Source organism: Corvus brachyrhynchos, unplaced genomic scaffold (assembly GCF_000691975.1).
Source record: "Corvus brachyrhynchos isolate BGI_N302 unplaced genomic scaffold, ASM69197v1 scaffold3, whole genome shotgun sequence".
In the NCBI taxonomy this organism is placed as follows: domain Eukaryota; kingdom Metazoa; phylum Chordata; class Aves; order Passeriformes; family Corvidae; genus Corvus; species Corvus brachyrhynchos.
The window spans coordinates 12136907-12161410 of NW_008237619.1; the positions used below are offsets into that span (position 1 = coordinate 12136907).

Genomic DNA, 24504 nt, shown 5'->3' on the forward strand with positions numbered 1-24504 from the left:
GAACAATAGCTATTGACTTTGCTGCACTGCTGTCCTCAGTTAAACAACTGAAAAGCCCACTGAACCCACACAGGCTCATTTCTGACAGCATTAATATGCTTCTGTTTGTATCTTTGCTGCTGCAGGGATTGTCCCATTTGCCTGTTCAGGATCAGGATGATACATCATTTTGTTGCTCATGACGTTGTATCACCAGATACTACTATAGATTCGAAAATGTAATAAAGTATTTTCATGATGGGTGGTGGGAAAAAGTTCCTATTATTTTAATTGGTTTTTTGAAAGCCACATCTTTCTGAGTTGCCATTCTTCCTTTCCCCACTTTTCAAACCATGTTACTTTGATGCTTTTGGCATCAGAATCTTAAATTGTTCATTTGTTGTGCTTTTGAAAACACCCATTTGTGTATTTCTGAAAAGGACAGCCTGCACTGGAAACTGTTTGAGGCTCCTGACAGGAAGATGATCCCCAGGGTCGATGCTACAAAGTGAGTGTAAGAAATAATACAACAAAGGATATTTGCTTTTACAGGCAGGAGAAGAGTTTCTGTCTCTGTTAATATTTCAATATCATGGGAAACTTCTTCAAGATCACCAGAGTCCTTCCCTCCAATTACCATGGCCAAAATCTCTATCTCCAGTTCAACCTGCAAGCCTGCTGCCACCTAGGAGAGACAGAGGATGACTCACAGGTAAGGTGCAAGTTTCATACATGGTCCCCTCCAGCAGTCCTGGGAGCACGTGGCTCTTCAGTGTTTGATGCAAGACTCACTGCCCAGCACACAGGATTGCCCAGTTACCCAGTATCTGTCTTGCTAGAAAGGTCGGTACAAAACATTGTCTCTTCACTTGGCAGTTTGAAAGAAAACTGCCAGGTGTTGGCATTTTCCCCCCTTAAACTTCCTTTTAGGTTCCAGAGGAAAAAGGGGAATTGGGACAGCTGGGAGAGAACCCAAAGGAGAGGTGGTTGATGCCCCAAGCCTGTCAGTGTTAGAGGCATTTGGACAGTGTCTTTAATACCATGCAGCCCTGAAGTGGTCAGGCAGTGGGACTAGATGGCCAGTGTAGGTCCCTTCCAAATGAAAGAAAATGTTCTATTCTGTTCTAAAAAGAACACAGAGGTAGGGAGATACAAAAGGACAAATGTGTGGAGAAAAGAAGAGAATGGAAATTATTCCAGCCCTCTAGCTGGATTTCTGTAAGGCCCTTGACACAGTCCCCCACAACATCCTTCTCTCTCAACTGGGACCTTTAAAGATCCCTACCAACCTAAACTATTCTATGATTTTAAGTACTGAGTTGTGGCTGAGGCTCTGGACTAGGAGGTTTGACCTGCACTCTGGCACTGCCTCCCCGCACAAGTCATTGCTTCTTGATTCCATGCATTGGCAAGATACTGCTTGGTATTACGTGGATGCTCTGGGGAGACTGGCCAGCACTATTTCTTCAGATAAAACAGGCAGGTGAAAAGAGAGACTGAACAAAAGCAGAAAGCATGAAAGCTTCCTGCTTAATGGGATAATTTAATGTGCTATGGTGCTTTGCTAGATAAAAGATGTAAGGTGGAGAACAGTTGGAAACAGGAGAAGAAAGGATTGAGGCAATAGCTTACTAGGTTCAAATCCTGAAGGTGTCAAGACAGGAAGTTAAGTCTAGGCATAAGACAGAGCAGATATAACAAACACCCTGAGCAGAAGGGAAAACTGAGGCAGTGGTAGAGCAATCCTGTTTGCTTTGAAAAAGCTCTGTTTAACCTCACTGCTTGACCTGCTGCTTTTCACTAAACTTAACATGTTTATCCCTCTGCATTCTGGCACAGGCTGAGACTCGAGTGCATGGGGTGCTTAGCTGAAGGCGGCAGAGGGATGGTGGAAGACAGCATCACTTCAAATAACTTTAAACAAAACTGTGTACCCTGGCAGCTCTATTCTCAGACAGCTGGTGTCCCAGACAGGAGTGCTAGCTAGCCTGAGGGTAGCTGAGTCTAGAAAAAAACCCAAAAGCTCTCCTGTGTAACCTACAGGTCCTGGTGTGTACATCACTCTCAGTCCTGTGTATGGAGGCGGCTGCTTCACCCGAAATCTGTGAAAAAGAGAAGAGAATCAGTTTGCCAGAAACTGTTGCATGCAGGAGAAGTCACATGTAAGAAGCAGGCTGCCTGCTCTTCCTCTGTTTTTGTAAATGCCAGCAGAATTTCTTAGCTCATCCCTTCCATCATAATGTACAAGTTGGACCACAGCAGTATTCCTGGGCTTCTCGCCAAGCCTCAGGTTTCTAACAAAAAAACCCCAAAGGAGCAGATGATTAGGCCAAAGTAAGCCTTTAAAGAGCTTGTTAACACTGCCTGGTCCTTACAACAGAATGTGAAACATCTGCTTTTTCAACCTGAACATTCAAAGGAAGTTGAAGTACAAACAGCTTCTTGGCAAACACCTGTGTGTTGCACACTCAAAAATCCATAACAATATTTATTTAATGTCCTTTGATAGGACTCTATTGCAGAAGGCATGATACTGGTATGAATTTTATGCAAATAATCTTTAATGGTACCAACTAAAGCAGAAGTCTCGCTTCCTCTTTTCTTACTGATTGTTTCACTTCTGAGATTCAGTCCTTTTGTGAATGCACCTCCTGCTGTTCAGATTTTTAAAGATCATTAGATCAGATATGACCTTTACTTTTGCACTGCTCTGGAACTGATCCTGTGGATTTCATTCCTCCCGAAGAACAGTTTACCAGCATGCCCTTGCACCAGAAGCTGTTAAAGGAAAGGCAGTAGAAGAGGCATTCCTAGGATATGGCTCCATCTTATGGAAAGCTCTGGCAGACCTGTAAGTCAGAATTCCTGCACTTTCTCTGGAGTGGTGGCTGTCATGAGAAACTGTGCTTGATTTTTGTCAGGATCTATTTGGAGAGATAAAAACCAGGTACTAAGAATTCAAACAAACCTTGAGAAGTTCACACCAACATTCTTCATGATTACAGTGGTTGCATAGGTGCAGCCTTCCTTTAGCACTCCAAATGTCACTCTGGGTGGGATGAGATGGAAGCTGGTAAGATCCTGTCTTGTTGCAAGAGAAGATATGCTGACCTTTCCTGCGACGGGATCTTCTATCTTTGCAAACAAAACACAAGACAAAGTTGGTGGCCCTTAAGTCAGGTACAGAGTTACTTAACCTACATTTGACCTCTGTCCACTCACCTTGAAGAATTACAAAAAGACATCCTAATCTGAGCAAAAACTGAAGTGGCACTTTAAATACTGTCTGAAAATTTATACTGGTTTGAGTTTTCAGACGTATTAAGCCATTAAAGTGTCTCAGGGAAAACGGGGGAAGCTCTGCTCTTTTGGAAACAGAGCTTTCATGTAGGTGCCTGATGCAGAATGAGTTTGTCCTAGCAGCTGAGAGGAAATGTACTTCCAGAATTACCAATAAACATACATAAATTGCAACAGCCATGTTTCAGTGAACAGATTCAAAATACCTTCCAGTATTGCTCCAGGGTGAAGATTTTATGGAAAAGAGATGACTCAGAGGATATGAATATTGTCAAGAAAGAGGTTATTTTTACCTTTTTATTTGGTATAATGTTTGGTTTTTTCCCCTGAAGGTATGATGGTAATATTACTTTCTCTTTTCTTGTCTGTCCTGTAACATCCACCATCAGACTTGGAACTTTACGTTGAAAGGGTGTCTCTTCTGATATAGGAGCCTTGTTTAGGTCTGGAAGGGAAAGATTTCCAAAAGCATGAAAAAGTGACGGGTGGATTTAAATTTGTATTGCAAATATTGTGTCAAAAGTTATAAAAAGGTATCAAGCTGCTCCAACTACAGTCTGGAAGGCAGATGTACCTGTTGTGCTGCTGGGACCATCATTTTGTTTGGAAGGATCCTGCAGCAGAAGGCCAGATGAAAGTGACGAATCACTTGTGCTATCAGGAAATTCAGCTGCTGAAGGGAAAATAATGGAAAACTGAGTCAAGTGATTTTTATGATCACCATCATTTTCATAAACATGAGAAACAAAATCACAGTCTTTGGCACTTTAATTTAGACAATCTCGGAAAGCTGTCTACATAACCATGAGAGGCTGGGAAAATTCTGCATGTGACATTTTGCTCTACTGGGTGACAGGGATCAAAAATGCCTATTGTGTGATTAGTCATTTCTTGTTCTCTGGCTAACTGAACTATAAGCCATAAAGGACTAAAAGACAATCCAACACAGGTCTTACGGCGATTGAAAATGAGGAAATATGGTAATTAGTGGGGATCTGGTAAAGCCCCACAGAGGACTGTTTTCCCGATAACAATCTTTGCTGTGTATGACTTTTAATCTCACTTTAAGATTTCAGTAACTTGTCAGGGCTGCTTTTCAAATGGAACTGAAGTATTCCTCTCAGTTCTGTAAAGCTCAAGACTAAGATTATGATCACTCTTTCACTGCTTCCCTCCCATATTCTCTAATCTGTCCTTAGCCTGCATGATTCCTATTCCATATTGCTTTTCCACCAGTTCCCTCTTATCACTGAGTTTCAGAATGAAATTTCCTATATATTCCCTACAGTCATACTAGTTTTTTTCTAAACTCAGCGTCCTCGGTTCTTTCTCATCCACCCCTAATTATTATTTATTCCATTTAAGTTTTTCTTGAGCATTTTTCATCTATCCACCCCTCATTCATAGCCCAGTTCTTCAGTTTAGCATCCAAAGCTGATGGTTTTTCCACATTCAGTGATGTCTACAAGAGCTTCTTCCTCCTGAAGAAGATACAAACCCAGTGCCAGACACAGTAGATTACCTCCACTGGGTTCTCTTATCATCTCTAGAGGGGAAGTCACACTTTCTTCTTTTTGTAGTGGAGGAAGTTCCTTAGACATTGTTTCCAAATCAGGATACTACAGAAAAGTAAGAAAGAGGGCTTAGGTTTCCCAGCTAAACAAACACCTTGCAAAAATAACCAGCAGACACCCTCCTCCCCCTGCAAAAAAAGAAAGGAAAAAAAAGAAAGAAAGGAGTGCAAAGGAAACAAATAAGCAGAACCAAAGTTGTAACTATAAAAGAGATATACATAGTTACATCAGATTACAACCTACAGGTTGTACAACCTACAACCTCTAAGAGCTTTATGCACTTAGAGCATTTACCAGGTGCAATTGCAATAGGAAAGCCCACAAGATCACCTCTAAATTAGGAGTGTTAGTTTTACTTCTTCCCCTTCTAATAAGCAGAAAGAGGGGTTTGAGGGGTAAGTTAAAAAACCTGAGATTGAGCTTTGCTCTGAATCAGACTCTCTCCACAGTTTATGTAAGGAATTTTATAGAGTTGGTACTCAGTGAACATATACCATCTTCAAGATAGGATTTCCTTTACAAGGGCATATAATCCCCTGTATTAATTTTGCCACAGCTGTCCTTTTGTTGCTGTAGTGGTTTGTTGAGATAAATAGAGGCTGAGATATAAACCCAAAATTGTCTTTGGGAGTATGGGAGATATTACCTGACCTAACACAACTCATCCAGTTTTCAGCTGCATTACCTTTTCTTGGAAAAAGTCCTTGCTGAATTCAGATTCAAAGTATGGAGCAAATAATTTGTTTTTTATTGCCATAAATGTTGTCTTTTGTTCATCCAGTTCTCTCCTAAGTGTGTTTTTGACATTGTAGGTAAGGAAAATAAAGAAAAAAAGCATTATCACTGAGTTCATCCTGTTTTCAGTATTATGCATTAAGAAATGGAACTGGTAAAGGCAAGTGGCATTTTTTTCCCCTTGTTCATCACATGGAGTAATATTGTTGTAATTGGCAATTTTCTTAGGGGTGGATTAAGAATTGACTGGTCTGATGAGAATGCACATGGACAGTGAGTTGCCTGCTATGAAGGGCTCCTCCTCAGAACATGCTCCATTTCTCTGAATCTCATAGAATACCTCTGGGACTGCCACTGGTGTCTTTCCAACCTTCCAACAAACACTGAAAGCTAAGAACTGGTATTCTAGATGCATTACTAAAATTTTGAATGCAAAACTCATCTAATTTCCTTATTTTATCACAGAAAGACTTGATGGCTCTGTGGATACAGAAGAAGCTGTTGAAACTTCTGAAGGTAAGGATGACCAGAGTAAAGATCAGTCATGTTTTTAGCTTGATTTAGCCCAGTTTTACACTACTAGAGTTTCACTGACTTGCAGGGTCCAATACCAGCTATGAAACTATCACTCTTAATCATACTGAGAGTTTTAACACTGGTTTTAGAGTCAGAATTGCACATGATGTTCTTGGGTGCTGGCTGCTCAGATATATATATTTAAAGTAATTTTTAAAATAGGATCCAAAACAGTGTGAAATGCTATATTAAAATGTAACTCTGAAACTCTAAAAGGCTTTTTTATTTCATGCAAGTCAGAAAGTAATTAAGAAGCAATATGCAAAGCCTCATGTGGAGTGCTGTGTCCATTTTTGAGCTGTCTGGTGCACAAAGGGCCACAAAGGTGATTAAGGGTTTGGGAGACCTTTCATGTGAGGAGAGGCTGAGAGAGCTGGGACAGTTTTACCTAGAGAAGCTTTGAATGGCAGATGTGTCTGGGGTTCTATTTGAAAAAATCAGCTTTTATTTGTGGAATACCTGAATTTTAACCTAAAGCATCAGCATTTGAAAATATTAATATACAGTACATTCCACATTAGTGGCAGAACCAGAAATGAAACACAGAGCTTCTGACTTCAGCCTTGTTTTGCTTAGTGTAAATTAACAGTAATGCTGTTAGGTTTTGGGAAAATAAAAGAGACTCAAACCATTTATTTATCATTTCTGTTGCAGAAAACACCCCATTATTTGCAGGCAAGCCATTGGACCATCACCCAAGACCTGGTGAAATCAATAACATTCTTTACGAAAGTAGACTAAGCTGGCTCATGAAATAACTTGATCCTACTAATATTATTACCTGTTCTGTTCTAGTTTGCTTTGCCACTTGGACTTTAGTGTTACTCCTTCTGGACTGAATCATCAGGAAGAAAAAAAGAAAGAGCAGTGGAAATGAGAAAACTAGCAGTGTTCTATAAATACAACAATATTTACAAGATAGCCCTGGAAATAAAATGCTTTTTATGTTATGTAAACACCTCAGGTGACTCCTGACTTGGACTTGTATGGTTTGCACAAAATTGTTTGCTCATATCTGCATTTTTGTTAGATCATTCAATCAAAGAAACATCCGAAATCCTTTCCCAACAAACTTTGGAGTATCTTTCAGAAAAGGAAAGAGAAGCACAGAGGGACAAAATAATCACAGGACAAGTAAGACATTGCCATATGTATCTAGAGCCATAGGTCCCAGTCCTTGAAGACAGTCAATAAAGCACATTGCCTTCCCTGTGTGCTTGGTTTCGCCCTTTGTGTCATTTACATTTGCACCAGTCCTCGCTGCTGTGTCCTACCTTGGCCCCGTCTGCTGGTCCTCTCTTTTTGTAATGCTTGTCTTCTCTGTGTGACTCTGGAACACTGCCTGTTCATACAGCTCACTCACACGGGCTGCAAGGTGAGGAGTGTTACTGAGTGGGTGTGCTCTGCTAAGCAGTGCTAGGTGTTATGAAGAGAAGACATCAAAGGATATGTTTTTAATGCATCTTTCTGCCACTCTATGGAAACCTAACAGAGTCTTTGTTACCGTGAGGCAAAAGACAGAAAGAACTTCATTCCAAAAATCAAGATCAGAACTTTTTCAGGTAAGAAACTCTATTCAATATTGAAAGGACAAGAAGCAGATTAAGTTTACACTTCCCACCCTGTATTTCCTGACATATCTTTATGTTCTTTCAAGATACAAATACCTGTGAATAGGAAAAGTCATTCAGCCACTTTCTGACTGCAGTGCTCTGAGGTCTCTATCTACAGCTGAGGAAAAGTGTGGGCTTTTATTACATCCAACTTGCTTAAGTTGTGCTTAACTGAGGCTGTGAAGCAGCCATAATCAACGTTCTCATGGAAGGAACTACTAGTTCAGTATGTATAATGGAGAAATGCCAGTCTTTCCACGTTAAAGATTGTGACCAGCTCTGGGACTTTATTAAAGAGTTGCCCTGTCCTCTGGCATATTTTGTAAAATGTGTTGTTTACTTTATGCCTTGAAGCTAAATTGTGGCTCTGAAGAAATTTCCTTGGCTGAAAACAAATTTCTGTGGCAAAATTTAGGAGATGTGAGTATTTGAGAGGTATGACCCTATTAGACTATGACAATATCTCTTAGTGTTTTGGGAATTACAAAAGTTCAAACTTCAAAATGTGGGGGGTTTTTTTTGGTCAGCTTTTTCACCATAAAATATGATTTTATTTTTCAGCTTTTTTTATTTTTACCTATTTTAAAGAGCTTTTCTTTCCCACTGTCTTCTTCATTAGTAATGCTACATTAAAATCACATCTCTATTTGAAAGGAAACTTCAGCAAGTATTTGTTGCAGCAGTTTCTGTTTGCTTTGCACAGTATGCTCTTTTTTAGCAAGTAGAAGTACTCTTCACAAGGTAGGAAGGGCAGGAAAAGAACACTTTAAAGACTAGCATCATTATGGGATAGAATGTTATGGATTTTTCTATGGAAAATACTTGGGGCTTTTTAAAAGAAACAGACATCTTAATTTTTATTTGTACATATTGAAAACATTAATCAATGTTAACAGAGATTCATGAGGGAAAGCAAATATATTGCTCCGTCTTTTCCCTTAGGCAGGTGAACGTAACAAAAACACGTGATGGTTTGAGATTAGATTTTGAAATGTAATAAACAACCACGATTTACTTAGTTACTTTGAAAAACTTGTCTGAAAAGTTGTTACTTGTATAGAAGTAGCCAAGTATTTTCATAGTTCTTATAACTAAGAAAACTCACTATATGTGGAAATGTGAGTCAAAATGTCAAATACACATGCCTAAAACCAGGAATTGTTTTTCAGAGGTGTTGGATCATTGATGCTAACAAGTTCTAATCACCTGTGAGAGTCACACAGAAGCATGTACAAAGCACATAGATGAATTCACCTTTATATTCCCTCTTTAAAAAAAATATTACAATGCTTTTAAACTTACGATGATATTTTAAATTTTAAAAATATAGGTATTCAATTTTTATTACCTCTATCACAGAGATTTTCAGTTGACTTCTCCCAGTCAGGGAAGGACTGCAATGAAGAAGGAATAACTGTGACTACATGAGAAGTAAAATTCACAACAACAGCATCTTGTTCAAGGGATTTATATTGTAAACAAGTGCTATCTTGTTACCCCCATTCTTGTAGTCACATTGTCAGGTATTTCAGTGTGTTAGAAAACATAAGCTGGGAAAAAAGGGAATGAATTACAATTTCCCTTTTCTAAACAGGTATTTGTTTCCTTCTTGATGACCTACCTCACAGATAGCTTTGTATTTTATGTGGTTACTTCTTAGTAGATCAACTAAGCTAATTCCTAATCAAATTTAAATCCTTCTGCAAAGAATTTGAACAAGATCTAAAACTCATGGTCACAAGTCAAATGGGAAATATGTTCAGGAATTTGCAGGCTTTGGTACTGAGGAGCTCTCATGTGGCTGGCTTACAGTAAAGTGAATGAGGGATAAGAGACTGTAAACTAAAGTGTTTCCTTTATTCTCATGCTGACTCTCACGCAATTAACTGGAAACCACGGTTCCTGTGACCAGGCAGTCTGGATTGTAACAGAGCTATTGGAGACTTGGGAGCAATGTGACACTGATTCCTGGGTCACAGCAGGTGCACAGAGAGACTGCTGCTCAGAAAAGAGTTGTCCAATGTGAAATCTGTGACTGGAAATGTGCTGAAGGTAGTCAGGACAATCAATAATAATTAGTCACTAGACGAGTTCACTGGGACTGAGCAGCATGTGAGATTCAGCACCTGGGTCTCATCAAAGTAAATAAATGTCTGCCTAGAGGATAGAGGCAGATGGAGTTACTGACAGATCATTTCTTTGTCCCTTTTTCCAGAAAAGTTGTGACCCTCTTCTCCTATTTGCCCACCTTTCCCACTACCTATTACTCTCCTTTTTCTCTCCGTGCTCTATTTATGCATGCAAATTTGCAGATTATATTTTCCAGAAAAATATATAAATGCTGCTAAGCAGAAATAACAATATTCCTCCAGACTGTTTTTGTATTATCCCAAAAGCAGGGTTCAAATTCTTACTATAGAGGTGGCTGTGGTTGAAATAAAAATCTCCCAGGTGCAATGACAACAGACTGGAAACATTTTCACCCTGATGTTGGGGGATATTAAAAAAAGTAAATTACTGGAAAGTAATTTTGGTCTGTGTGTTTGGGAACATATCATTCAGGAGAGCCAAACTCTTGAAGTGTTTTGAGCATTGCTTCCCCAAGTGGCAGCAGAGCCCAGCTGAATTCAGACCAGCTGAAGGTGAGCGTGGCTCTGCTTTACCATTAATCCACACCAGAACTGGCACTGTGCTACTCTGACATTTGCTGTTTTATTAATGGATAATGTTTCAAGGCTCACACTTCCAATGCAATACAAGGGTTTTGTTGAAAGAAGAAGTTAAAAATTTTATTTTGCTCACTGTAGTCATTTCAAGGAGACTTGCAGCACTCTCCTTTTCCTCTTCTGTTCTTGGTTCTTTCACATTCATCTCTTCCAGCTCATCTTCCTGCTTTAAGATGTTGTCTATATATTCCTGGTGGAACAATGACAAAGAACAAGAAAGATGCAGATGTTTTGTTTGCAGAGGTAGGCTTAAAATAGATATTTACAATAACATCATACCAACTGCTACAGATAAGAACACTTTTCTTTTCCCATACTTCTTTAAATCAGTTGGATGGAAAAAAGGGTTCTAAACACACCACTCTGCCAGAAAGCTACATGCAGTACAGAACTTTACTAAAAGACAGGTTCTCAGAAACAATCTGTTTCCAGTGCCAGTTCTTTTTCACTTGTTTATATCTCTTTAATCGTATAGGAGAGGAAGAAAGGAAGAATAATATTTTCTTTAGATCTTGATTTTGCTCTGACAAAGTGATGTGTGGCTAAAGATTTAAGATACTTCATTCTGGAAAAAATCCATTAATTAGATATTGATTTATGAGCAATGAGGGTATTTTCATTGGACATTTATGCAATTATTACAACAGTTTTGTCAGTGCTAATAATTTCAGTTCTTCCTTCCCAATTTAACAAATAGCATTCATCTTTCTCTAAAAATCAACAATAGATGGTCAAAGGAGAGACTTCCCTTGCCGCTTTGGTGTGGAACTTTTCTTATAGTGTTGCCTTTGAAAGATCAGTATCCAGATTAAAGAATAATTTTTATGTCTACTTGTCTGTTCTCTATTGCTTACTGGAAGAATGAATAAATGTGGTTGTACTACCTTGAGGGAAAGCTGCAGCTTTTCTCTTCGTTCAGCACAGAGTGGCTTGTACTGGAATAGCCTCCGGATTTGGAGTTTTTTGGGACATTTTCGCATGGAGGCTGGCAAGTGTGGTGATCCGATGCAGAGACCCTTCCAAACACACGTTCCAACTGGGGGACCTGTGATCTCCCCCTGAACAGAGAGGAGCAAACAAAAAGAGCAAGAGGCTACTTATATTAAAAAAAAAACCAACCAAAACCGCAGCTATTGGCAATGCGTCTCAGATGAAAAGCATATACTGTCCTAAAGACAATAAAGCCAGTAGATTCCTGGGAACAACTTATCTATTCCAAAACATCTTCATCTGGTAAAATAAACTCCTCTTAAAATTGCTATATCCCCTCACTAAGTGTAAAAAGAACCCCAAGGGGACCACACATATCCCTGACATAGCCTACCCCCTGCCCTCTCTACTTAATAAACTGAATTTAACATTCACATTGTTTAGAGCTTCATTTCCCCACAGAGACAAACATCTATTGCTTTAACATAAAAGACAGCTTTGAAACGATTATACCTCAGGAGGAGAAGATTCTTCCTGAGTCCATGACTGAAGAAATGGAGGAACTATACTCTCTGGTTCTTTCTTCATTACCCAGGGGGATGTTTCAGCCATAGGGCAGAGAACAGTAATACTTAAAATACCTGGTTCAAAGACACATTTTGCTAAGAATCAGTTCAAATTAAAAGAATAATGGAAAAGTGTCTCAGACCTACAGAAAAAACTACTTACCTAACTATAAAAATCTTATTACCAACAGATAAAACTCCATGTATCTGTGGCTACAGATAATATCAGATCACTGAGCTGATTACGGAATAGTTATACAAATTCAGATTACTCAGGCCATTTTTAACAATAAACTGCTTATGCTACCTGCTTTGATTCTTAATTAACAGCTCAGTTGTATAGTGTGGGGAATATCCCAAACAAGGAAGAGCAGAGCATTGACCCATGTTTACTGAATACTAATCTCAGTAGTACAACATATTTAGAACATGCATAATTCTTCACTGTATTTTACACTTCGCTGGATGGATTCCATTAGGGATGATTTATTTGTATTGTTTGCATAAATTTCAATGTTCTTCAAAATATTTTTTCCAGCCCAACCCAAAACTTACTTAATCTACTATTATCTACCCCACAGGTGACCTTCAAAGTGGATATCAACACTGAGGTACTTTGTCACAATGATACAACCTTGTGAAACCTTGTTGTCAAGGCAAATAGAGCCAGTATTATGAAAGGTGGAGCAGGAAGTCAGGAAAATCAGATCTACTACTATGATGACTGCTGGTTGTAAGTAGATTTTCTTGACTGGGATTTTCACTGAGTATGTATGCTATCCATCTTTCTCATCTTTTCACCTTCTGCATCTTTCTGGCTCCCTCCACATCCCTTCTTTTTTTCTTTTTCCCATGGCAAAATTATTTTATTTGGTTTCTCCAATGGGAAACCAGTCATTTGTGTGAATTTTTGTGAATGTGCAATACCTTATAAGAGTAGTAAGTGGGAAAGCTGTTTTACGCCATATGCTTATGACATAAATCTATGAGAAATATGTCTTAGTACTATATGGCTTGAAGCAAATTTCCCTTATCATCCCCTCATATCCAGGGGAGCCCTACCTTCCTGTCTTTAAAAAAGATTTTTTTTTTGTTAGCATCTACCTGTTATACCACAGTGTATTTTATAGAAACACAGCATCTCCAACTAACTTTACAACAACAACCAACCATTCCAGGATGTAACTTCTTGCCTTGCTACTACAAGGTGGTTGGTATTGGCTAATGGTGGACTGGCTATTCCAGTCATGTTTTTTCAGCTTCTTAATAGGTATTCTTTCCAACAGACAGGGTCAACATCAGGACATCATTGTCTTCATTGCTATACCTTTAATGGAGACTGTGATACCTTCAATTTTTTTATGATAAACACAGAGAATATATCTATTTGGTTATCACTTTCATTTGTATGACTGAAAGTGGATAAAGCTATGCCATTTGTTTCTTCACTTATCCCTTAATAGTGTCCTTCAGTTAACTCTCTGCTTCCCAGAGTTTTCCCCCAAACTCCTTTCTTTCACTGCCAGAAGTGTGAATGCTTGTTTACATGGGTAAAAATATTTCCTGTCCAAATAACAGTTTTGAAACTTTGCAATTCTTTCTATTAGTAGTCTGTCAGAAAAGAAAAGTTTCCTACCTGTCTGTTCTTGTACAGGGTCCTGCAAGACTGCAGTGGCAGGATCACTACAGGCCTCAGCCATGTACTTGAGTACATCCTTCCTCCGCAGGAGCTCCGTTCCAGAACCATCTGCAGAGATGATGAAAAACCTGCACAGCCAAACACACACGTGGGGCTGTATCAAGAAAGCAGAACTCCAACATGGTGGCATCAAATGTGCAAATACAGAGTACTGAACAAATGGAGCACAAGTCTATAAACCCTGTACAAATACTGTGTTGTGAAGAAAAGAAAGTGTTAAGCTATGAATGCAATGCAGTTTACCTGGGGGCATGCTCATCATACGTGATAAGTTTGTTAACTTCATCTGCTGCTGAACTTCCCTCCTCCTTGCCACCAGAGCCAATGCTGGGAATGCACACATCTGTGCTGCCATCAACCATGACCTATAGTAGAAATTATTTGAAATTACTTGAGTTAAAAGATACTTTTGAAACAGTAACTTGCTGGTGAACTTTAATATGACCTAGCCCAGTGAGAGAGACAGAAAAAACATTTCATGTTGAGCAACCTGAAACTCACAGGAAAAAGAAATAAAGAAGAAAACTGAAAAGACAGGGAAAAATCCAAAACATCTCTAGAAAGACATGCTGTATCATAAATACTAATATCATATGCTGATATTTAATAAATGCCCAAGGACTGTTACACAAAACTACTCACTAACTGGCCAAGGAGGTAACTGTATACTCAAGACAGACATTGATGTATACCTACTGAGTGAATACCTATTTCCTTCTTGAAAATACTATGTGCTTATTAACTAATGTGACATTAACATATTCAAACAAGATAACTAACAATGACCTAAAAAGGAATAATAATGCCTTTTTCAAGATACAATTTAAATAAGCATGACTGAAAGGACAGTCCATGAACTGAATCTGACACACCCAGTTTTTAATCCTCACTTGCAGAGCTGATTTTTTGCTATAGTACAAATCATGCTAATTAAGGGTTCTTTACAGGTGAGCTAAACTGTACACCATGTGTTCTGTTTCAGTCTCTCTAAAAGCGGATAAATATTAAAAAAAAGGGATATCCATCACTTAGTCAAGAAGATATCAGAGACCTGATTCTGGCTACTTTAAATATTACAATTTGACTTTGAGAGAAGTTTGTAAGATAAAATTAGAATGCAGAAACTTGTCTTCTTCCATGCATTTTACCTTGAAAATATTTCCTTCAGGATCCATCATCTCGCAAATAGTGCTGGAAGTGTGTTTCATAATGTATCTCCCTGCTTGTTTCTTTTCTTCCTTGCTGATGAAATCATAAACTTCATGCGTATAAACTGCTGAGCAATCTTCATCAATGAAAAGAAAGCCTCCCTTTTTGGGTGAAACCTATGGCAGCAAAAAGGGAAGCGATTCAATCCTCAAAGGTGAAAACTTTAAATGTACCACAAAAATGAAGAACAGATACAAATCAAAAGGACAGCTTTCAGATATTTAATACTGAATCATCTAGTTAACAGGAATCAAAGGGAGAGAAAGAAGGAAGGTGAGGTCCAAGAGGTAGGCTGACCTTAGTCTCTGTAATATTTAACTTCAGGAAATTGAAGACTCTGATTTACATATACTGTACATTTGTGAGTAAATATCTAAACATCGGCAGAGTATGAAAAAGATGGACTAATAGGATTTGTGAATCCTATAGATAAGGGAGGCAATCAAGGTGAGAGCTGCTAATGGCAGAGAACTTGGAACATGAAGATAAAATGTCACTGTCACAAACTAAAAATAATTCCCACCTGATATGTTCCCTGTGGCTTTGCTAGAATAGATGTCCCATCTCCAAAGAGAGTACAACAGGTACCATCCTCACAATTTGTTATAACGGTAGCAAACTCAGGATTCTCTACTCGTGTGCCTTTGACCTTCTTTGTGATGACTTCTGAGGGTTCATCGAAGAATTTATACGGAACAATGAGACAGAAGAACATGAATCATGGAAATGTCTTAGGATTCAATTTGCTTTTTCTCTCATACTGCTGGATCTTTATCTCCTCAGTGCAAGACCTTCATAAACTTCATAGCATCCTTTATCACATATTTTTTTATGTTATGTAAACAATACACAACCTTTGAAGTTCTGGACTGCGAATTCAATGTAGGAAAACCCAAGAGCAAAAAATTTCTGTAACCGTCTGTAGCTGGCCAGGAAAGTACTCTCTGGTACTAATCATAATGATCTGGATATTTGTAACATACAAATTGAATCACTGAAATTCTTTGTGCCTGTAATACAAGCTCTAAAGTGTGAAGAAATTCCTATTCAACAGCATAAGTCTTGGAAGACAGATCAAACAGATATGTTAATCTGGTCATTGCCTTTCCATTGAAGAGACAGATCAGTTCAAGGGTCTTTTGACTTCTAAAATCCCACAGGGAAATGTTCCTGAACATTTCCTGCTAACTCAGTAATGGTCTTTTCCTATACTGTTTGAACAGTCCAGACACCCACACAGTAAAAGTCCCCTTCATTTTAATTAAGGAGGACAGGACTTGTCTAGCAAATGAAGCAGGCATACAGAATACAACACCAGCCAGAAGAAACACAGATGACCTTTAGCCCCACTTATTTCAGGCAAATATAAGTTTCACTTTTCTTGGCATGACATTTTCCATAGCCATATTCAGATATCCAGTATCTCCAAGGCTGGTGAGTCCATGGCTTCACTGGGGAATATAAGGATGCCTAGGTCCTTACATACACCTCTTCAGTTAAAACTCAAAGCAGCTTGCTTGTTATTGTTAGGGCAAGTGGAGAGAGGGCAATGAGCATACTAAAACTCTGGCACTGTGGTCTCATGGTGAAGGAGGACCACATAGGTATGAAAGAAGGAAATTTAATTTCTTGGAACAATATAAATTTTGCAATGAATATGCTGCTGAAAGAAATCAGACAAAGTAAGCCTAGACTGCACTAGTGGATCTGTTATCTAGGCTCCTTGTATAAGCCACCTTTATATTTTAGTATATATTTTGGCAACTTTCTGCTTCACAAGATATATCAAGTGCAAGAAAAGTAAGTGCTCCCCTTTTGATGTTACCTGTTTCCACACTACCCTCTGGTACAGAATGGTGTTCACATATTTCAAAAACAGTTGTGATCCTGGTACCATCAGCATGCTCTACTACTCTTCTGCCCTTCGGCTTCTCAACAATTATCACCTCATCTTCTCGTACAGTCATAATCTGAAAGAATGGAGGAATACTAATTTATATTGGCACTGTGATACTTGTGACAGCAATGACGACAATATAAGGCACAGCACTGAAGCTCTGAAGAAGCTTGACTACCACATCTTCATCTATTTCAGAGACAGAGGAGTCACATTTTCTTCAAAATCTAAAGCTACTGTATTTCTAACAGTGCAATAACACAACCTGTAGGATGTTTTCAAAGAAAAAATCCTACCATTTATGTGATGGCAGCCCTGTCTCTCAGCTTACAGACAGTGCTATAGTAACACAAAAGCAGTAATACCGTTCCATCAGCTGGGTCTGTGGCCTGATACATGAGCAGTGGCTTCAGATCCATTCTTGTTGCACCCTCAGTGCCCACTTGAATGCCTAAAGGAGTTGTTGTTATCCAAGTTCCTGCCTTAGATTGCTTAGAATTGGCCTTTTCAAACTCCTCATCCTTGAGCGAGTGTGATAGAACGCTCTTGTCCCTGCGTTTTCCTGCAGAAACAAAAATTTCTGTATCAGACTTGATATTCTCTAAGGCAAAAGACAAAACCAGTAAAGTGCAGTTTGTGAACATTGCTTTTGACAGAATTGCAAGAAGAGCTATCTAACAGGCTAGAAGAAAATTACAGCTCCTGCTCCTCAAAGGCATGCTCCTGAACTGATCTCATCTAATGCTCTTCCTTACATAAAAAGTAAATAGCATGCTAATGCCATCAATCCTGTGGTGCATGAGAAGAAAAGGATGAAGATCTCATTATGAAAGAGAATTGGAGACATCTTATTAAGAATGTTATAGAGAACCCTTGACTCCCATATTCAGGAAAAATAACTTAGACTAAGTGTATGCAAAAGACAAGAGCACAGTCCTGAGACCAGGCTAAAAGACTTACAGCAAATATCTAGCAAAAAAAAAAATCAAACCAAAAAGAGATGAAACCCTTCAACAGAAATTTGTGAACAATAAGCAGAAGAGAGGAAAGGTAGGGAAGGTGAAAACGTGATCATAAATAAAGGACATACACTGGTCACAGATATTGAGAATTCATATTAGAAAATGGTTTTTCAGAATTGTTCTGAAATATCTTTCCAGTTATCTTAAGGAATATCCTAAGAAAAAGGGCTTGACTTGACTTAAAAAGTCTGGTTTTGAGACCCCTTTCTCTTCAGCAGCCATTTTTATTCACATACTTCCAATAAACTGTAAATTAATATGACAGGTCATAATTATTCTGTGTATTAAGTGATACTGAAAATGATCTTGGACTACACTCTGAGATATGAGGTAAACATTTATTAGGTTCTTTCTCAGTCAAACAAAATACAGTAAGAATGGCTATATTACCACCAACCACAAGTCCATACAACCAATTGATAAGGACCAATAGTAGGTGCCTTAGAATACATACAGTGAGAAAGAAAAATGTATCCTCTGTGAGAGAAGCAATTCTTAATACAAAGACTAAAAACTGTGTAAGACAAAAGTAAGGATTTAACACTATGGTAGTTACAAGGATCTCTTTTAAAAGACTTTGTGTTTAATCATTCCGATACCAGTGAAGTTCTTACACAACTTTTTACTTATTAGAGTCCTACCAAGTTAGAAGAAAAAGAAATTTGGAGTAGGAGAGAAATGATTTCCTGTGAAGGTAACATAGCAGCGTGCAGCAGCTGAGTACAGATAAAATTGCATTTTCACACTGGCAGAGTTTTCAGACTAAAGAAACATGCCCTTTATTAAGTATCATCAGCCCTACTAACTTTGTATCTGTCCAAAACACAAACATGTTACCTTTGCTAGTGCTGGTCTCAGATAAAAGCTCTAATTCTGATAAGGATTGTATGTCACCTGGAATTGTAGGTGGTGGTAGGACAGGACCAGAATCAGGACTCCTACTCACTGTGCCATCAGCAAACAGAATCTACAGAAATCAAAGACATACTAGAGGTTAAAATCAATTCAAACACCACTAGAAAGCCTTAAAAGGATGTGTCACAAATGCGATAGTCACTAGAATACTGTGGGTGATGGAGAGGAAAAAAGTAAAACTCTCAGAATGAAAACAAGAAATACAGAAGCTATCTTAAAGAGATTAATAGAATAGGCTATTTCAGTTGGAAAGGATCGACAATGATCACCTGCTCCAACTGCCTGACCACTTTAGGGCTGACCAAGTTAAAGCATCTTGTCAAGGGCATTGTCCAAATGCCCTTTAAACACTGACAGCCTTGAGGCATCAACCACCTCTCTAGAAAGCCTGTTCCAGTGTCTGAGCACCCTCCTGGTAAACAAATGCTTCCTAATGTCCAGTCTGAACCTCCCTTGGTGCCCCTTTGAGCCATTCCCATGTGTCCTATCAGTGGATCCCAAGCAGAAGGGATCAGCACCTCCCTCTCCACTTCTCCTCTCAGGGAGCTGCAGAGAGCAAGGAGGTTGACCCTCAGCTTCTGTCTCTCCAAAGCAGACAAGCACAGAGTCCTCAGCCCCTCCTCTCAGGACACACCTGCCAGCTGTCAGTTCAGGTCTTTCTGGATCCCATATGACTGTTTAAACTGAAAAAAATACATGGATGCTTTCATATTGCCAAAAATACCCAAAGCTGAACTAACCCACACTTCAGATGCTTAAACTTAGGAATGTAGTTCTCCGAAGCATATTCAGCTATTTCCTAACCACAAAGTTGCCTAAAATCTTCACATGCCTGAAATTTTCATGCTTAAGTCTCCCTAAGTTCTGACTCTGAATAAAGCCAAGAGCATTTTAGTCTTGACGTGGCTGCATAATTTGGTATTACTTAACTCCTTCATCTATACACTGGACTCTTCTGTATCTCAGTAGACAAAAACAAGTTTAAGGGTAATCACCTTCCATCACAATGAATTGCACTAAATCGTACTGCTTGCAAGGAATTCTACTAAATATACCTGGGTAGATCCATCCATCAGGTACTTTATGACAGTTCCTTGACTAGTGATGACTCTTGACATCTCTTGTTCTGTTTGCCTCGCCGGAGGTGTATAAAGATGACAGTTCTTTACCTTTTGGGGATAACTCTGTCTAACCAGAATTTCCAGAGTAGGCTGCTCAGCCTGTTTGCTTTTGGTGTCTTCATGCTTTATTTCATCTTCTGTAACCTGATGTTCCCCCTCTCCACTTTCCACAACCTCTTCCTTCTCTCCACTTTCCATAACCTCTTCCTCCTCTCCATCTGCTTTGACCTCACTTTCCTCTTTCTCCACTTCTTTCTCTGCTTCAGTGCTAGTGGCTCCGCCTTTCGAATCTGAAAACAAACTTTGAATTACTTAATACTGCATAGCACACATTCAAACAGTGCTACACACCAAGGATCATGGTCAACAGAAGGTATGCCACTTTAGGTGAGTAAGACTAACCCTTCCTTGGCTGAATCTGTAATTCACAGAGTAAGGCACAGACTCTGATTTCAGAGAAAAATTCGAAAGAGTCACCTACTCAGAAACTCTGCATCCTCTTATGAAGGTGGCTGTCTTTCCAAATGAAAACAAGGGAAATTTGAAGATGGATTTATTATGGGTGCCGAACTTTTGGAAGACTAACATCAGGTGAGAGGAATTCCCTAACTGCCCATACATGATGGAAAAAAGCCCCAAGTTTCACCAAGTTTGAATTTGTATAGAAACCCAAGTTATATATTCTGTCTGCTTGAAAAATAAGTTTTTTAGATTAAATGACAGCAGTGTTTTGAGTATGATGGTAACTGTATTGAGAGACTCCATGTATTTACTCTGTTCACCTCAACTATGCAGCATTTCAATTTATGCTTCTTGCCATACTATGTATGTGTGAGAACATTCTGCATGTTCTTTACTTCATACCAGATTTATCAGAGCACAATTGCTGGGCTGTACGGATTTGTTGTACATAAGTATTAAATGACATCTGTACATGGCTGCTTTTAAAACTAACTAGATGACAACAAAATTCACATTTTTCTGCTTCAAAACCTAATGGCATGACTAAAAAGTCCCAAAAACTACAGTTTACAACATGCAAAGGTGAACCTCACCTGATTTTCAAAAACTGGAAAAAAGAATTATTGCAGAAGGGTATGTGAGGCACAGAAGCTTTTAAATATCTATATACCCCATCAGTCTTCTACAGGAAATTTGATGACAAGGGCAGAAAGGCTTATTATGAGTGTTTTCTCTGTATGTACTGGATGGCATAAATCAAAGGACTTCTCTGAAATAATTCCTGTTTGAAACTGATTGCATCTTTTAGCAAAGCAACAAAAAACCCCTGATTGTAAAACATCCAGTAGCAGAAACTCCATCACAGCCTTGGTTAGTTTTGTTAATCATTCTTACTGTTAAGTGAGTATAACTTAAATCTGAAGTCCTGGTTTTCAGTTTCAAGCCCCTGAAAATTGTAATACCTTTGTAGAATGTGTTTACAAGCTATCACCAAAATTCTGTTTCCTTGTACTTCCAGGCTGGCACCAGCCACTCCTTTGACCTTTGGTAATTAAATTCTGTGGTGAAATGAGCTCACTGTAAGATACATCTTCTGATGCTTTAATCATTCTTGTCGTTCTTCCCTGAATCTTTCACATTAACATTTTGTCTTGGGGACTTAAGTACATATGCTTTCAAAGGAAGTGAAATACAGGCAATGTAACCATCTTCCTGCTATCACTCAAGATTCCTCAAGATATATGTATTTATTTATCGAATTTGCTCATTTTTATTTAGTATTCCAATCTACATTCGTACTCAAATGATTATCCAACATGACTCCCAAGGGCTTTTTAGGGCTGCTAGTTTCCCTGCCTTCAATATGTTCAAGAACTTGGGATTCTAGATCTTACATTTGTTTGAATAAAACCACATTATTTATGTTGCAAATACTATTAAATAGACATTCTGACAGACTTAGCATTCTGACATATTAAAAACATTAGAGTTACATCTAAACCCATCAACAAAGAAATAATTTTCTTCTGTAATCTTAGCTTCTCTTAAATTCCTTACTTTGCAGTGTCTCAGAAAACTAACCTCCAAAACTTTCACCAAGGAAAGTTAATACAAGTCCATTGGGACACGAGACATTCAAACTCGGAAAAGCAGGAGCATCTGACATCTCTTGTGTTTGGGAAACTGGTTCTTCCATTTCCATCTACAGAATGAAACATGAATCCGTTTTAATCCACATTTTAAAATAAAAAGGAAAAAATTAGACTACAGATTTCAGTTTTAACAATACATTTGTTTTCCAAAAACGTGCTGCCTACCACTCATATTTAACATTTTCAGAGTTTGTGGATTCTGAAGTGGAAACATTAGTTATTTTCTTGGATTATGCTATCTTCTTTCATTCACCTTGAAGAGCAATCCCTCCTAACTTTATTCATTTTGCTGAGTCACTATGCTGTCTTGTGCACCGTATCAAGATGAGAAGACAATGGGTAATGTGAAGCATAACAAAATGAAATAATTATTGAAGCTGCCCACCAGCTATTTTACCTATAATCATTAAAAGAGCACAAAAGATCTGTAGAGCAGTACTTCCAATCTGCTGCAAATACAGCAGTGACTCAGGAAGGGGACAGGAAAGAATGTTTGGCAGTCAAAATGTGTAATCCTCTTTGCACTGCTCTGCAGTGGAAATTCTTCTGATGACTAGAAAAAACGAGATTGACCTAAGGAATGTCTGAAGGCCCTGGAACATTTTTTAAAACATACAACAGTATACTCTTACATGTCATTCCCTCAAAGGCCTATGCAACAATGGACTACACTATGCCAGTAGTCGTAAGATGAAAACAGTTTTTGGTTGCAGACACATGTAACAGAGAGAACTTGTCCTGCTATTATCCCATATTCTTGCTTTCTAGGAATAGAAATATAGGGGGGAAATGGCAGATATTTTGCTACCTGTTTTTCAGCATAAAATATGCTGTCTATTTTACAGTTAATTTATGTACTATTACTGGTAATTAAGGCTACTCTCAGTACTGTAAGGTTGTAGTCACAGGATCATGATGTAGAAGTCACAGAATAGGGCAGAAGTAACCCTCAGTTGTCATCTTCTTCTGCCTGTCTAATGGTAAAAAGAATAATCAAGTATAACTATATTGTTAGCAAAAAATTCTAATTCTAACCTATTCTAAAAATTTCCAGGGCTGGAGATTTCCTGGTAAACTATTCCAGTGCTTTACCTTGATTAACCTTACTGACATTTTCCCATTGATTGACCTGAATCACTACTGCAGAAAATTAGTTTACTTCTGATTTTTTCTGCTGATGATATGGGCTCACATAAGAGATGATGGTGTTCTTTAAGGTCTTTAGAGAAGGCTATTCTGTCTCTCAGCTCAAGATAAAATAAACCCAAACCAATTCCTGTAAATCTTCCCCACTGATTAAGTTTTCTAGACTTGTAATCTTTCTTCATGCTTTCCTTAAAACTTTCAGTGAGGCCCATATTTTTCTTGCAGTGCAGTATCCGTAACTGGACACAATACTCCAACTGAGACTCTACCAGCCCTGAAAGAAAAATAACTTCACATATTTATTTAGTAGGCTATAATCCTCTGTATTCACATCTCTGTGGTCTTTGCCCTTCTCACAGGAAGATGGCATTGTTGACTTATGTATAGCTTGTGATCCATGACAACTCTCAGACCTTTCTCTATGGAACTGTCACTGACACAACTGTTATCCATTCTGTAGATATATACTGTTTATTTATATGTAATTTGTAGAACCTACCACTTATTCTTACTGAATTGCATCCTGTTTTACAGACCGTATCCATGTGAATTTGTCAAGTCCGGTTTGGATTCTAATCCTGCTCTGCAAAATACTTGCAGACTCACACAGACAGGTGCTGTATGCACTAATAGAGGTACTCTCTATCCAATGAGTTAAAAGCCTTTTAGTTTGGAAGTCATCCTGACAGATCTTTAATTATAGGGCTATTTTTCTATAGGGTTTGTTTGTGCCACACAATTCATGTATGTTATGCTGAGTGTTGCTTGGCAACTCCCTACACCACTTTCCATGCTGAAATTAGGTAAGGAGCACTTTTTGTGGATATGCACAGAATCTGTGTTGCAACAACAGACACGGTGTTACTTCAACCACTACGTACTAAAAACTATTTCAGAAAAGAAATTCAGAATCTGCTTTCCAAAGATTCATTCATTCTTTCCAAAGACCTGATAGAAGTACTCCAGCTAAAGGCAAAAGTAACTTCCTCAAATTGCTGGTCCCTGGCTTGTGATCAGCTGGAAAGAACGAATCACAGAGCAAGACTTTGCAAAGCTGTCTTCATTAATTTGCTGGTTGGTTAGACTTTTGAATACCGGTTTTGGAAAGCACAAAAAAATTCTACTTGGTTAAACTAAAAATTTAGCAGTTCTTGTAATCGAGATGTTAGTAATCATAGAACGGCTTAGGTTGGAAGAGACCTTAAAGATTGTTGAGTTTCAACCCCCTTCCATGGGCAGGGACAGTTTCCACTAGACCAGGGTGCTCAAAGTCCCGTCCAACCCGGCCTTGAACACTTCCAAGGATGGGGCATCCACAACTTCCCTGGGCAATCTGTTCTAGTGCCTCAACCACCTTCACAGTAAAGAATTTCTCCCTAATA

The 24504-nt window shown here is 38.6% G+C and overlaps 1 protein-coding gene across 1 annotated transcript in view; it reads right to left on the reverse strand.

Annotated features, from left to right (window-relative positions):
• Positions 1–24504, reverse strand: part of SPAG17 (sperm associated antigen 17) — a 184886-nt gene that overhangs the window by 3664 nt on the left and 156718 nt on the right. The window contains exons 25-46 of the mRNA XM_017731654.1: positions 21906–22026; positions 19797–20152; positions 18664–18793; positions 17170–17366; positions 16733–16877; positions 15431–15573; positions 14847–15023; positions 13942–14063; positions 13636–13766; positions 11947–12074; positions 11388–11561; positions 10580–10693; positions 9126–9171; positions 7439–7532; positions 6946–6999; positions 5539–5641; positions 4802–4898; positions 3854–3952; positions 3573–3724; positions 2948–3114; positions 2021–2081; positions 520–664 (exon numbers count right to left, since the gene is read on the reverse strand). Of these exons, the coding sequence (XP_017587143.1) occupies positions 520–664; positions 2021–2081; positions 2948–3114; positions 3573–3724; positions 3854–3952; positions 4802–4898; positions 5539–5641; positions 6946–6999; positions 7439–7532; positions 9126–9171; positions 10580–10693; positions 11388–11561; positions 11947–12074; positions 13636–13766; positions 13942–14063; positions 14847–15023; positions 15431–15573; positions 16733–16877; positions 17170–17366; positions 18664–18793; positions 19797–20152; positions 21906–22026 (2956 nt within the window). The remainder of the gene's footprint in view (positions 1–519; positions 665–2020; positions 2082–2947; positions 3115–3572; positions 3725–3853; positions 3953–4801; positions 4899–5538; positions 5642–6945; positions 7000–7438; positions 7533–9125; positions 9172–10579; positions 10694–11387; positions 11562–11946; positions 12075–13635; positions 13767–13941; positions 14064–14846; positions 15024–15430; positions 15574–16732; positions 16878–17169; positions 17367–18663; positions 18794–19796; positions 20153–21905; positions 22027–24504) is intronic.